The 13,254-nt window shown below is 35.6% G+C and overlaps 1 protein-coding gene across 4 annotated transcripts in view; it reads left to right on the plus strand.

Annotated features, from left to right (window-relative positions):
• The window catches only part of MLF1 (myeloid leukemia factor 1), a 39,627-nt gene that overhangs the window by 21,164 nt on the left and 5,209 nt on the right, over window positions 1-13,254 (plus strand). For 2 of the 4 annotated variants that reach the window (XM_011959039.1, XM_011959038.1), the window contains 5 exons: window positions 4,333-4,480; window positions 5,283-5,324; window positions 8,798-8,881; window positions 10,055-10,183; window positions 11,991-12,150. In XM_011959039.1, coding sequence (XP_011814429.1) covers window positions 4,333-4,480; window positions 5,283-5,324; window positions 8,798-8,881; window positions 10,055-10,183; window positions 11,991-12,150 — 563 coding nt within the window. Of the gene's footprint in view, window positions 1-3,049; window positions 3,092-4,330; window positions 4,481-5,282; window positions 5,325-8,797; window positions 8,882-10,054; window positions 10,184-11,990; window positions 12,151-13,254 lie in introns of those variants that run through there. The other 2 variants (XM_011959041.1, XM_011959040.1) reach the window with 2 other exon arrangements.

A 13,254-nucleotide genomic window follows, 5' to 3' on the forward strand; every position in this document is an offset into this window, starting at 1 on the left:
GTCGAGGCGGGCGGATCACGAGGTCAGAAGATCGAGACCATCGTGGCTAACACAGTGAAACCCCGTCTCTACTAAAAATACAAAAAAATTAGCCAGGCGTGGCAGCGTGTGCCTGTAGTCCCAGCTGCTGGGGACTCTGAGTCGGGAGAATGGCGTGAATCTGGGAGGCAGAGCTTGCAGTGAGCTGAGATCGCGCCACTGCACTCCGGCCTGGGTGACAGAGCAAGACTCTGTCTCTAAATAAATAAATAAATAAAGCAGCATGACTTCTGTCTTAGGTGTTCTCTCATACATGGTGGCTTACGCTGGAGAAAGTTACCATGATGTAAAGCAGCACTGTGGAGAGGTCCACCTGAATGAGCTTAGAAGCACATTTTTGAGACTAGCCAACAGCCATGTGAAGGAATTTGGAAGTAGATTCTCCACCAGTCAAGACTTGAGATGACTAAAGCCTCAATTGATAACTTCATTGCAGCCTACAGAGAGGTCCTAAGTCAGAACTACCCACCTAAACTGCTCCTGATTCCTAATCAACAGAAATTGTGACATAACAAATGTTGTTTTAAGCTAAGTTACAACAGCAATAGATAACTAATACAAGGATAACACATTTAAAACTGCCCTCATTCTAAGTCATCAGTTTTGGTGGTTTCATCTAAAGACAGGAAAATGAACTACAAATCTACAAAAAGTTTATACATCTGTTTCTGCATCATAAGAAACAGATATTTATAGATATTTGCAAAATTTTGAGACCACATTCAGGATGGCCTCAATTAAGACATAAGCTTCTATGGCATAAACCTCATTTGAGGGTGTAGTTTCTCAGATATACAGGTGGTCTTACTCTGCAGCAGCTGAAACCGAAGCACAGGAAGCCCTTGGAACTATTGTCAGGACATGTAAGTCCCATGTACTAAAATACTTGGGCCAGAGAAAACCAAGTATAGTTTAAATAGGAGTTTCCCCTCCCCTGAAATCAAAAGTCACTAAGGAAGAACTTCAAGACTGCAGATATTGGTTGCAGTGGAGATTTTTCTCTGTAGAAAGCACCAAGGTGAGCCTTTAATTAAGAATAGTTAGTAATTTTGCCAAGAAATGGTAGGGGGACTATCTGATATATAGGATGGTTCAAATTCCATAAACATTATTTATTTATTTATTTTTAATGTTTTTTGTTTGTTTTTTGAGATGGAGTCTCACCCTATTGCCCAGGATGGAGTGCAGTGGTGCGATCTTGGCTCATCACGACCTCTGCCTCCTGGGTTCAAGTGATTCTCCTGCCTCAGCCTCCTGAGTAGCTGGGATTACAGGCACCTGCCACCACACCTAGCTAATTTTTGTACTTTTAGTAGAGACGGGGTTTCACCATGTTGGCCAGGCTGGTCTCAAACTCTTGACCTCGTGATCCATCCACCTCGGCCTCCCAAAGTGCTGGGATTATAGGCGTGAGTCACCGCACCCAGCCCTCCATAAACATTTATAATGTATACTGTGTGTCAAGCACAGAGGTTGGTAATATGAATGAAGATACAGTTCCTAGTCTAGAAGAACTTATACTCTAAAACAGAAGTGAGACTTTTGTGTATTTTAAAATTAAAATTTAAGAACTTACATTAGTTTCCTATTGCTGCTATAACAAATTACCACGTATTTAGAAACTTAAAACAATAGATTGTCTTACGGTGAAGATCAGAAGTCCAAAATGGGTTTCCCTGGGCTAAATCAAGGTGTTGGCAGGGCTACATTCCTTCTGGAGTTTCTAAGGGTGAATCTGTTTCCTTGTCTTTTCTAGCGTCTAGAGACTGCTGTGTTCCTTGGCTTTTGGCCTCTTCCTCCATTTTTAAAGCCAGCAGTGTAACATCTTCTGATTATGACGCTACTATCTCCTTCTCATAAGGATCCTTGTGATTACCTTGGGTCCATTGGGATAATCCAGGATAATCTTCCCCTCTGAAAATCCTTAATCACATTAGCAAAATGTGGTAAAAACTGAAGACCTGACAAAGATTCATGGTTGTTTGGCTGAATACATTCATGTTAAGAGAATGAAAAAGGCAAGTCCAAGACTGGGAAAAAATTTAAAACCTGTATCTGATAAAAGTCTGTGTCCAGAATATATAAAGAACTCTTATAACCTGATTTTTAAAAATGGGGAAAGTATTTGAAAAGACAGTTCTATCAAAGAACATATATGAATGACAAATAATACAAAATAAAACCACAATGAGATGTTATGACACTACGACTCAAATGGCTACAGTTAAACATCTGACTATCCCACATTTCAGCAAGAATGCAGTGCAACTGTAACTCTCACTTCACAGTTTTTATAAAATTTACATACTCTTCTAATACAAGCCCAGCAGTCCTTGCTCTTAGGTGTTTACTTAAGACAAATTATCTATACACAAAGACTAGTACATAAATATTCATAGTAGCCAAAAACTAAAGACAGTTTTGTGATTATGATATTGATATATGTATGAACTTAGCAATAAAACTGAATGAACTGAAATAGGGAAAAACATGGATGAATTACAGAAGCATTATGCTAAGGGAAAGAAGCTAGACACAAAAGATGACATACTATGTGATTCCATTATATGAATTCTGAAAAAGACCAAACTATAATGACAGAAAGCCTATTCATGGTAACTGGGGCTCGGAGCAGGTAATTATCTGCAAAGAGATGAGGGAACTTTTTGGAATGATGGAAATGTTCTACATCTTAATTATGGTGGAGGTTATGACTGCACTTTTTAAAATTCATCAAACTGCACAACTAAAATTGGTAAATTTCATTGAATGTAAATTATGCCTAAACAAGGCCAAATGAAAACATCTGTCTACACACACAAGTACAAATCCAGTTAAGCAGTTTGCTAATCTTAAACCCACACTTGGAACAATTATACTTTTTTTAACCTCCAAGGTAATGTATGAGTAAATCTGAGGTCTTTTGGAACGGGTTTATGTATATAAATACTATGAAATTCAGAGGAAAAGCTCTTTCTACTTGGACTTATGAGCAGAAGACAAAATTTTTAAGCTTCCTCTGAGCTGGAGCCGCAAGGAAAATTCCTTTTTTATTTTTGAGACGGAGTCTGGCTCTGTCACCCAGGCTGGAGTGCAGTGGTGTGATCTTGGCTCACTGCAACTTCTGCCTCCCAGGTTCGAGCGATTCTCCTGCCTCAGCCTCCCGAGTACCTGGGATTATGGGCATATGCTACCACGCCCAGCTAATTTTTGTGTTTTTAGTAGAGACGGGGTTTTACCATGTTGACCAGGCTGGTCTTGAACTCCTGACCTCAAGCAGTCCACTTGCCTCAGCCTCCCAAAGTGCTGGGATTACAAGCATGAGGCACCATGCCTGGCCAAGAAAATTTTTTTAAAAACTTTCTAGCTTCTTTATGATAACATCAGAGGATTGAAATTAGAAGGGGGAAGGGTGACCTAAGAAGAATGTAACTGAAGTGGAGAATCTAAAAGGAGGCCAGACTATTGGAGAGGGGATTCCATTGGACTGCAGGAAAGCATAAGATTGCCTTGGTAAAGTGAGCTTCAATCATGGTGTACCTTAAGTTCTAGAATAAGGAATAAGGAATTGATTAGTGGGTCAGTAACTGTCCAACTGGAACAAAGTTGGAAAACCATTGTGATAAGGTAAAAAAAAAAAAAAATAGGTTCTTGAATGAGACTTGTGACAAAAGGGTAAACATCAGATTATAGAGTGTTGATATTTATTTTTATGCAGTATGGGATAAAGGTGTGGTTTTTATTATGCTTTAAATGAATTATATTGGATAAAAACAGGTTTTCATTAATTTTATTTATAACTACAGATGTTTCTCAACTTATGAGAAGATTACATTCCAGTGAACCCGTCGCAAATTGAAAATATTATATTTTCAATATAATGCAAATATGCATTTAATACACTTAACCTACCAAGTATCATCAGAACATATACATTAGTTTACAGCTGGGCAACATCATCTAACATAAAGCCTACTTTATTATAAAGTGTTGAATATCTCATGTAATTTATTGAATACTATACTGAAAGCGAAAACCAGCATGGCTGTATGGATCCTTGAAGTACTGTTTCTACTGAATGTGTAGTGCTTTCATACCACAGTAAAGTCAAAAAACCTTAACTTGAACCATTGTAAGTAGGGAACCATCTAATAGTGGATCTTTATGAGATAATTCTATATCTTGTATCTAACAAACATGTTAGCCCAAAATAATTCTTTGTAGTATTTAACTGCCTACTTACTATTTAAATTCCAACACTGAATCTTTCATGATTATGTATATTTTCAACAGTGAGTCCATTCTTGCACACCAAGAAAATATGCCACAGATGATGAGAAGTTTATCTGAACCCTTTGGAAGAGACTTGCTCAGTATCTCTGATGGTAGAGGGAGAGCTCGTAATCACAGAGGACATAATGATGGTGAAGATTCTTTGACTGTAAGTTCTTTTTTTTAAGACAGTTAGTGAGAAGACCCTGTAGGAATTTGAAGAAAATTATTACAGAAGTATATATCTATAATGATAGGATATGACTAATATTCTTGTTATAGAAATCACTATTATATTAAAGGGGGGAACTTTGGAAAGGCGAATTCTTGAACAGTAACTTGTCAGCTATATAGAATTCCACTGTGCTAACCAAAACTTTTAGGTCCATAGGGTTATATATTAGAAGCAAAACTTAAACCATTATTTTTTATATTTATGTATATGTTTCTCACCTTGTAATTTCCTCCAATATCTGAAATGAGAACAGGCAAGGAAATATCCTTTCTATCCCATACTCATTGTTTTAATACTTGAAAATCGTATAAAAAGCTACAAAGGATTGTCTTTATTGGACCAGGAAACACTAATCTTCTATAATCTTACCTATGGACCTTCAAAGCTTAGATTAACCTTTAATTGTATCTCGAAAGCCTTACAACTGAAATATATTTTCATATATCTTGCCTTAGAGCAAAGCTAGAGGTTACAAACATACTGAACTAAAAATTTTTAAAAAACAGGATATTTATATATCATAACCATTTTCTTTTTTCCCTTTTTTATTTCTGTTGCTTTTTCAGCCTCAGGAATAATAGTTCTAAGATAACAAGCCTTCAGGGGTTTCTATAAAGATGAATCTCAGCAATTGAAATGTAGATATTTGAAACTCAGTAAACATTTCATTGGTAAATTGAGAAACTTCTGTATAGTAAATGTCATAATCAAAATGAATTGGATATTATTTTTCCAGGCAATGAGTTCTCTTGTACCTTTTGGCAGTTTTGGTGGTATGGTTCGTATCCTAAGACACAAATCATTTTAGCAATATTTTCTGACAAATACTTATTTTTCATTAACTCAAGCTGACTAAATTGGCCTGCAGCCTCACTTTCATAATGGCTTTTTAATATTTGTACTGAAAACCTCTGTTTCAAGTATCAAACTTACCTTAAAAAGTTTAGGCACATGTTTCCTGAAGTAAGTCATTTCAACATATATAAAATTCATCTTCAGAAATAAGAAGTAGATTTTATTGGATGAATATTTGCTTGATTTACAAAAGGGATCCTCATAGTTGTGTTTGAAAGTTGGGGACTTCCACATGCTTATGATTACTTTCTAAAAGGTTTTTAAAAAAGTACTAAACTGTAGATAGATAAGCACAACATTTGGAAAAACACAGATTGACTGCTTTCTCTAGGATTTTGTTGCCACCTTGCCTGTGCAGCTTTTTCTTGTCTGTACTTAAGAATGGCTACTCTGCAACCAGCATTTCTGTCACCTGTTTCTTAGGGTTTTTGTGCTGTGTCTGTGATGCTAGCTTCCAACACACTAAAAGCATTCTGGGGAGTAGCAGAAAATAACATGAATTTGGAACATTTGTATCTACAGTCTCATGAAACGAGTTTTTTTTTTTTTAATTATTATTTTGTGCTACAATGGAATCATTTGTTTCCTTGAAGTTTGACATACAGGTATAACATTCGTCCCTCCTGACCAGTGTACTTAGTAAGACAAATGACAAAAAAAGCAGTTATAACACAGAGTTATGAATAAAATGATCAGGAAGTTCAGCATGCTATGGGAGCACAGATGGAAAAAAGCACCTTTTGAGGTGGGGTGGGTCAGTCGAAGCAGACTTCCTGAACTTTAAGGATTAGTAGAAGTTAGCCTGAAAAGGAGGGAGGGGAAAGGAATACTGTTCAACAGAGAGGAAACAGCATGTGCAAAGACCTGGAGGCTAGGGAGCTAAAACATGTTTAGTATCACTTAACCCTGGAGTATGAGTTGAACAGTAGATATTGATGAGGAAGAAGAGGTATCCAGAGACTTCTTTGGGTCATAGTAAGGAGAGTAAACCTTATCTTAAGAGCAGAGGAAGCAGTGATGACTTATGTCAAAGTGGTAATAGAGTTCAGATTCTTGAAAGATTAGAAGAGACCATAGTGGAGGCAGAGAAGCCAGAAGGCTGTTGAAGCATTCTTGGTAAAGTATTAGTGATGGCTTACTTCTACTAGGTAATGTCTGTGGTGATAAAAATGAATTACTTCATTTGAGAGAGTTAAAAAGGCAAATTGATAGAATTTGGTGATTGATAGGGTTGAAGGAGCAGTAGAGAGGGAGAACGGGAGTATCACACCCATTTTTCTGGCATGAAGATTAAGGTAGATGGGAATGCCACTGAGATAAGGCATTGATTCAGTACAGATACAGGAGTGCGGTGGTCAAAACGATCATTTTAGTTTTGGGTGTTTGGCATTTGAGGCATCTGTGGGTTTTCCAGGTAGATTTATCTGGTAAACTGTTGGATATATGGATTTGAGCTGAGCTAGAGATAATTTGTTTATTCATTCATTCCACAAATATTTATTAAACCCTCTTAAGTGCCAGGAATTATTATATATATATTGGGGATATTGTAGTGAATAAAATAGACAAAATTGCCCTGCCCTCAGAGAGATTATTTATATAAAGTGGGAAGACAGACAGTAGTACACAACAAAATAATTTCAGATAGTCACAGTACCCTGAAGGAGATGAAACCAGGGTAATGATATAGAGGTGGGGGAAAGTGAAGGAGGGATTAGACAGGTGACCAGCAGTGGCCTTTCTCAGATGATGATACTTGAATCATGAGAAGGAACTAACTAGGCTAAAAGTCAGGAGGAAACATTTAAGGCAGAAAGAGGAGAACGTATACAAAATTTTTGAAGGCCTTAAGGGCCCACTGAAGTCTCCATTTTGTACCCCAACTTTTTGTCACTCCAGTGTGTTGGGTCACCCCAGAGCAAGTGCAGATACCTTTTGATGGTTGATTTGAACGTGAATTGAGAAGAGGACAGAAATACCCAAATGCCTAATCTTTTCCTCTCTCTCTTTTTCTCCTTCTTTGGGTTAACCCTTCCATATCTCATGATAATAAGAACGGATTCTTAATCTAGTGTTAAAGCAAATATTCAGAATATTACCTGAATTGCCTGTGCCTCTCTGAAATGCAGAATGAATTCTACTTCAGTCTTTTTTGTACCCAAATATATATTAGTGTTTCCTAAATGTGCCTTTGTTGTTCCCTACTATATTAAGTGCAGGTTCTAAGGAGGAATTTGGTTTTCCCACCTATTTTACATTATTAATATCTGTAAAAATCCAATAGCAATAGAAGGCAGAGACACAAACAGAACTTAGAGGATTCAGAGCTCCGCTTGCTTGAACAGAGAAGTTCATTAAACCAAGCAACTCATTCTGTTTTAGAACAGGTGATTTACTGGGTAATACATTGGAATGTGTGCTTGACTTTTATTTTCTGGTGAGTCTTCCAGTGATAAAACCTAAAATCAGTGGTAGATTTTAAGACCTGAAATCAGTGGTAGATTTTCTTAGAGCAAAGTTTCTGAACCTCAGCACTACTGTCATTTTGGGCTGGGTAATTCTTTGTTCTGGGAGACTGTCCTATCCATTGTAGGTTGTTAAGCAGCATCCCTGACCTCCACCCACTAGATGCTAGTTATATGCTCTCCTCATCTGTGACAGCCAAAAATGAGTATAGTTATTGCCAAATGTCCCCTGAGAATCAAAATCAATCTTGGTTGAGAAACTACTGTTTACAGGAATTCTTAACTGTTTTTCTGAAGACACATACCTCATACTTCAAGGGTGTAGCCTACTGACCCTTCAGTAGGCAACAAGTTGAAGGCCTATTAGTAAAGTGAATTGACTTCTGTCACCTGGATCCTACTATGATGAGAGGAAGGCTGGCTACTTACTTGAGGGGCAACTTCTATCAGCCATGTGGTACTGCTGGAGGTGACACTGGCATCTTATACCCAAGTTTTATTTATTTGTATGGTGGAGTATTGAGAGATAAAAAAGAGAATTATGAAAACTATCATATGCTAAAGAATATATCACTTAGTATTTAACATACACCAAATTGTGTTTTGAAAAAGTGAGTAATGAGTGATTAGGTGTGTATGTGTATTTATGCATGCACATATATGTGTATATATACACGTGTGTATATATTTATAATGTTACAATTCCCTAATTATTTGTATGCTGTCTCTTTGGGATTTTGTGTATGCTTCAATTTTCTCCTTAACTAATCACTGTTATTATATCCTCTTTAAGTTATCTTTGTCTGGTTGATTACTACATGAGATTTCACTAAATGAATTGGAAAAAAATGTTTTAGCTGTTTTGGAAGATACATTTGCATCTTTTGTGTTGTTACTTATAGTTAATAACATACTTTCTGATATTCTGTAGCATACAGATGTCAGCCCTTTTCAGACAGTGGACCAAATGGTGTCAAATATGAGAAACTATATGCAGAAATTAGAAAGAAACTTTGTAAGTACTGAAAACAAAGCATTGAGAACATTGTGTATACTTTGGTATATTCTACTTCATAGTGGCTTTTAAACACTTTTTTAACCATAGTGGTTAAAAAAGATATCTTACATGATTAACCCAGTAAGCAATATTTGTATACTTTATAAATATATTTGAAACACAAGTTTCATGAAAAAATGACTATACTATTTACAGTATATGCAGTTATTTTCTAGTCTATTTCATGTTTTAAAAATCCTGGTTACAATGCACTAAATTGAGTTCATAACCTCCAAGTTTGAAAAATAATAAATTGAGTTCATAACCTCCAAGTTTGAAAAATAATGTTAACTTTCAAAATTTTTTTAAAAATTGGAAAAAAATTGACCTCAAAAACATTGATTCTATTGAAAGTCACTAGTGTAAATGAACATTTTATATGAATTTGCATAATTTTATTAATAACCTGTCTACTTAAAAGGATTTGTAACATCTAAAGAGTTTTAGGGTTTTATAAACAACTCTGAAAACAGAAATTTTAGGAATGATGTTTAGGTATAGATCCCTAATAGTCCAAATACTTATAAACTAGTACTATAACAATACTCCCTATATTAACATCAAAACCAGTCACTTGATTTGATCTGAAGAAGACCCATATCATTCTAGTCATCCAGTTTGAATTCTTTGGATCATTTCAGAATGCCCAAATAATCTAGGGCATTATTGGTTTTAGTAATGTAGCAATCTGGTACCTACAGGAGGAGGTATGAAACTTGATGTATAACTAACTGATTGGCTTGAAGTTGGCAAGATTACGCACAAGGGTCAACCACTGACTATAGAAGTATCACAGGTTTGGGGGCATAGCATCTTCATTGAAATCTAAGCCACAAGCACCCAAAGACTTAAGGATCTCTGAATTAGTCACTTATTAGTCTTTGTAATGAGAGTGAGATGATGGTACCTAAAATGGACAACCGTCAGGACCCTCTAGGGGTGCCTTTTTTTTGGGTGGAGGTAATTTTTCAAGTCACTTCTCACTTGAGAACCTGGATGTGCCCTTTGACTATACTATATTGGTAGTTTAGTATCCTTAGTAGAACTTAGAGCTAGTGTTACTTATTTGAACTCTCTGGCAATAATTATTTATATTTGACTCAACTGAACTTACAATTTGTTTACCTTTAGGGTCAACTTTCACTGGATCCAAATGGACATTCATTTTGTTCTTCCTCAGTTATGACTTATTCCAAAATAGGAGATGAACCGCCAAAGGTTTTTCAGGCCTCAACTCAAACCCGTAGAGCTCCAGGAGGAGTAAGTTTTCTATAAGCATTCCTAGAGCTTTATAAAGTTAGGGGATGATAGACTGTCTAGATCAAATTTTAACTATTCAAATTTAATCTGGTACATGATGGCGGGGGGACAAGAGGGAGGTGTGGGGGTCGGGTGTAAGGTAGTCCTCACTGTGGAAACCATTAAAACTCAACTGTATTTACTCAGTTTGTGGCGATTTTTCGTGCCCCCACCCCCGTGAGGGTGCCTTTTTTCATGTAAATATCTATGGATGTTTATTACCTTTACTTGTTGACAAGGTAAACAAAACACAAAAAGAAGCCTTTGTTTCGTGAAATAATGTCTATTTTTAAGTTTACATTTGAAGTGAATTAATTTTTTAACTCATGAAATATTTGAAATGTACAGAGAGGATATAGAGAATAACATAATAAGTGCCCATATTCCTGCCACCCAGTTTAGTCATATCATAACATTTTTCTCTATTTGCTTCAAATTGTCTCTTGCTTTGTTTTCTTTTTAAGCAAAAATGTATAGAGGCAGTTAAAGCTTCTAATACATTCCTCTGAGGTCTGTTTCCCCTTTCTCCCCTTCTCAGAGATTACCATTTTCCTGTATCTGCAGTTTATCATTTTCATGCATGTTTTTACAATTTTATTACTTATCTTTCTATCATAAAAAAATGGATTATTTTCCAGATTTCCCAACATTACATAAAGGGTATCATATTGCATGTGTCCTCTGCAACTTGTCTTTGCTGAGTAATATGCTTCTGAGATTTATTCAACTTGATACATGTGGCCCTGGTTTCTTTATCTTGTATATAGTATCCAAAATATGAATATACTATGATTAATACGCTTCTGAGATTTATTCTAGTTGATACATGTGGCCCTGTTTTCTTTAACTTCTACGTAGTATCCAAAATATGAATGTACCATTATTTTTAAATCATTTTCTGTCGATAGATATGTAGGTGAGTCTAATCTTTCACTAATTCATCTTTATGTACGGCTCCTTATACAAAGAGTCTAGGAGTGGTATTGCTGAGTTGTAGGATATGTGTACTTTCCTCTTTACCTAGCATTTCCAAGCTACTATCCCAGTGATTGAAATTGTTGGCTTCCACAAACTGTGACTTGTGAGTTTCCATTTCTCTACTTCCTTGTTAGTACTTACAGTAAAAATTTAGGTTTACCAATCTAATGAGTGTGAAGTAGTACATTTTTTAGTTCTTACATATAAAGATGAACCTTTTAATGATGCTCTTGCCGTAGTTCTACTAATTAATCTCAGACATTTTAATTTTAACTTTCTAAAAGTGACAATCTTAAATGTAAACAGAATATAATTGTAGATGTCCCCCAGTAAATCATGTTAGTAGCTATCATAAATATTCTAGTAACACTTCCATAGAGTTGATAGGCGGGAATGATGAGATTCAAGCCAATCAGCATGAAAAATAATTAGTTGCCCTTATTTGTAGGAATGCTACGATAAACTTCCTTCTATTACATTGTCTAAAACAGTCTTGAAGGCATTAAACTATAATTGCTACTTTTGTTTTAATATTTGATTATAATTTGGAAACAGGTTAAATTGTATGGGTTCTGTTTGTTCTAGACATTTTCATTTTAAGGAGTTCAGGAAATATCAGAGACTTATCACCACAGTTTTACCACAAGTTAATAGTGGAACTGAGTACACATTATTTTTAGAGTGGTAGATCTATGGCCATACCTCAGTAGGTAAGCTGGCCCTGAGAATTTTAGAGTTATATACATTCTATACATATTTAAATAATAATAAAATTTCTTTATTTTTACAGATAAAGGAAACCAGGAAAGCAATGAGAGATTCTGACAGTGGACTAGAAAAAATGGCTATTGGTCATCATATCCATGACCGAGCTCATGTCATTAAAAAGTCAAAGAACAGAAAGACTGGAGATGAAGAGGTCAACCAGGAGTTCATCAATATGAATGAAAGTAAGTTATCACAAAAAAATAGTATTCTTTCTCATAAAGTTAAAATAACAGTTAAAGTTGACTAATATTTTTTGTAGAAACATGTTATAAGAGGTAGTTTTTGCCGGGCGCGGTGGCTCAAGCCTGTAATCCCAGCACTTTGGGAGGCCGAGACGGGCGGATCACGAGGTCAGGAGATCGAGACCATCCTGGCTAATACGGTGAAACTCCGTCTCTACTAAAAAGTACAAAAAACTAGCCGGGCGACGAGGCGGGCGCCTGTAGTCCCAGCTACTCCTGAGGCTGAGACAGGAGAATGGCGTGAACCCGGGAGGCGGAGCTTGCAGTGAGCTGAGATCCGGCCACTGCACTCCAGCCTGGGCGGCAGAGCAACACTCCGTCTCAAAAAAAAAAAAAAAAAAAGAGGTAGTTTTTGAATAATGTGTAGAGAATACCTTGTCAAAGTAATAGGATTGTGGTTTCATCCTTTCATAGGAGAGCTCTTTTTTATAGTGATTTTTGGCAACATGGGATATTACTTATTTTTATTTTATCCTTGGAAAGTGGAATCTTTTGAATTGTTATTAATATTATCAGTTGGCAAAATGCTTCTTTAAATATTTTTTCTGATTATCAAGAAAGTACATTTGAAAAGTGTAAAGACAAAAATCATCCACAATCCAAAATCAAAATACTAGTGATGTTTTAATGTATTTCTTCCTAATCATTTTCTATATATAAACATGCTTTTTCCTCAAATTATTATTTTACTTTTATATAGTTTATATTGTGCTTATTTTAATTTACCATTATAATTGTAAAGTCACTTATGATGCTATTTTTCAAAAACATTTTAAGTGGTTACCTAAAAGTTTTATTGTAAATAAGCCATAATTTTTACTTAAATCATTCTGTACTGTTCAGTACTTAGGCTTTTGTATAGATAAGATTTTAATTTCTGTTGTATGTTGAATTACATGTATGTCTCTCTCAAGTAAATCTTTTCTTTTTCTAGGTTTTATATTTATTCTTCAATGCATTTACATCCTTCTAGTGTCCTTTCTCCCTGTAGTTCTTAATTATATTACAATTTATTAACAAATGTAATCATTAAATTTAAATTAT

The sequence above is a fragment of the Colobus angolensis genome, unplaced genomic scaffold, assembly GCF_000951035.1.
Source record: "Colobus angolensis palliatus isolate OR3802 unplaced genomic scaffold, Cang.pa_1.0 Scaffold48, whole genome shotgun sequence".
Classification (NCBI taxonomy): Eukaryota; Metazoa; Chordata; class Mammalia; order Primates; family Cercopithecidae; genus Colobus; species Colobus angolensis.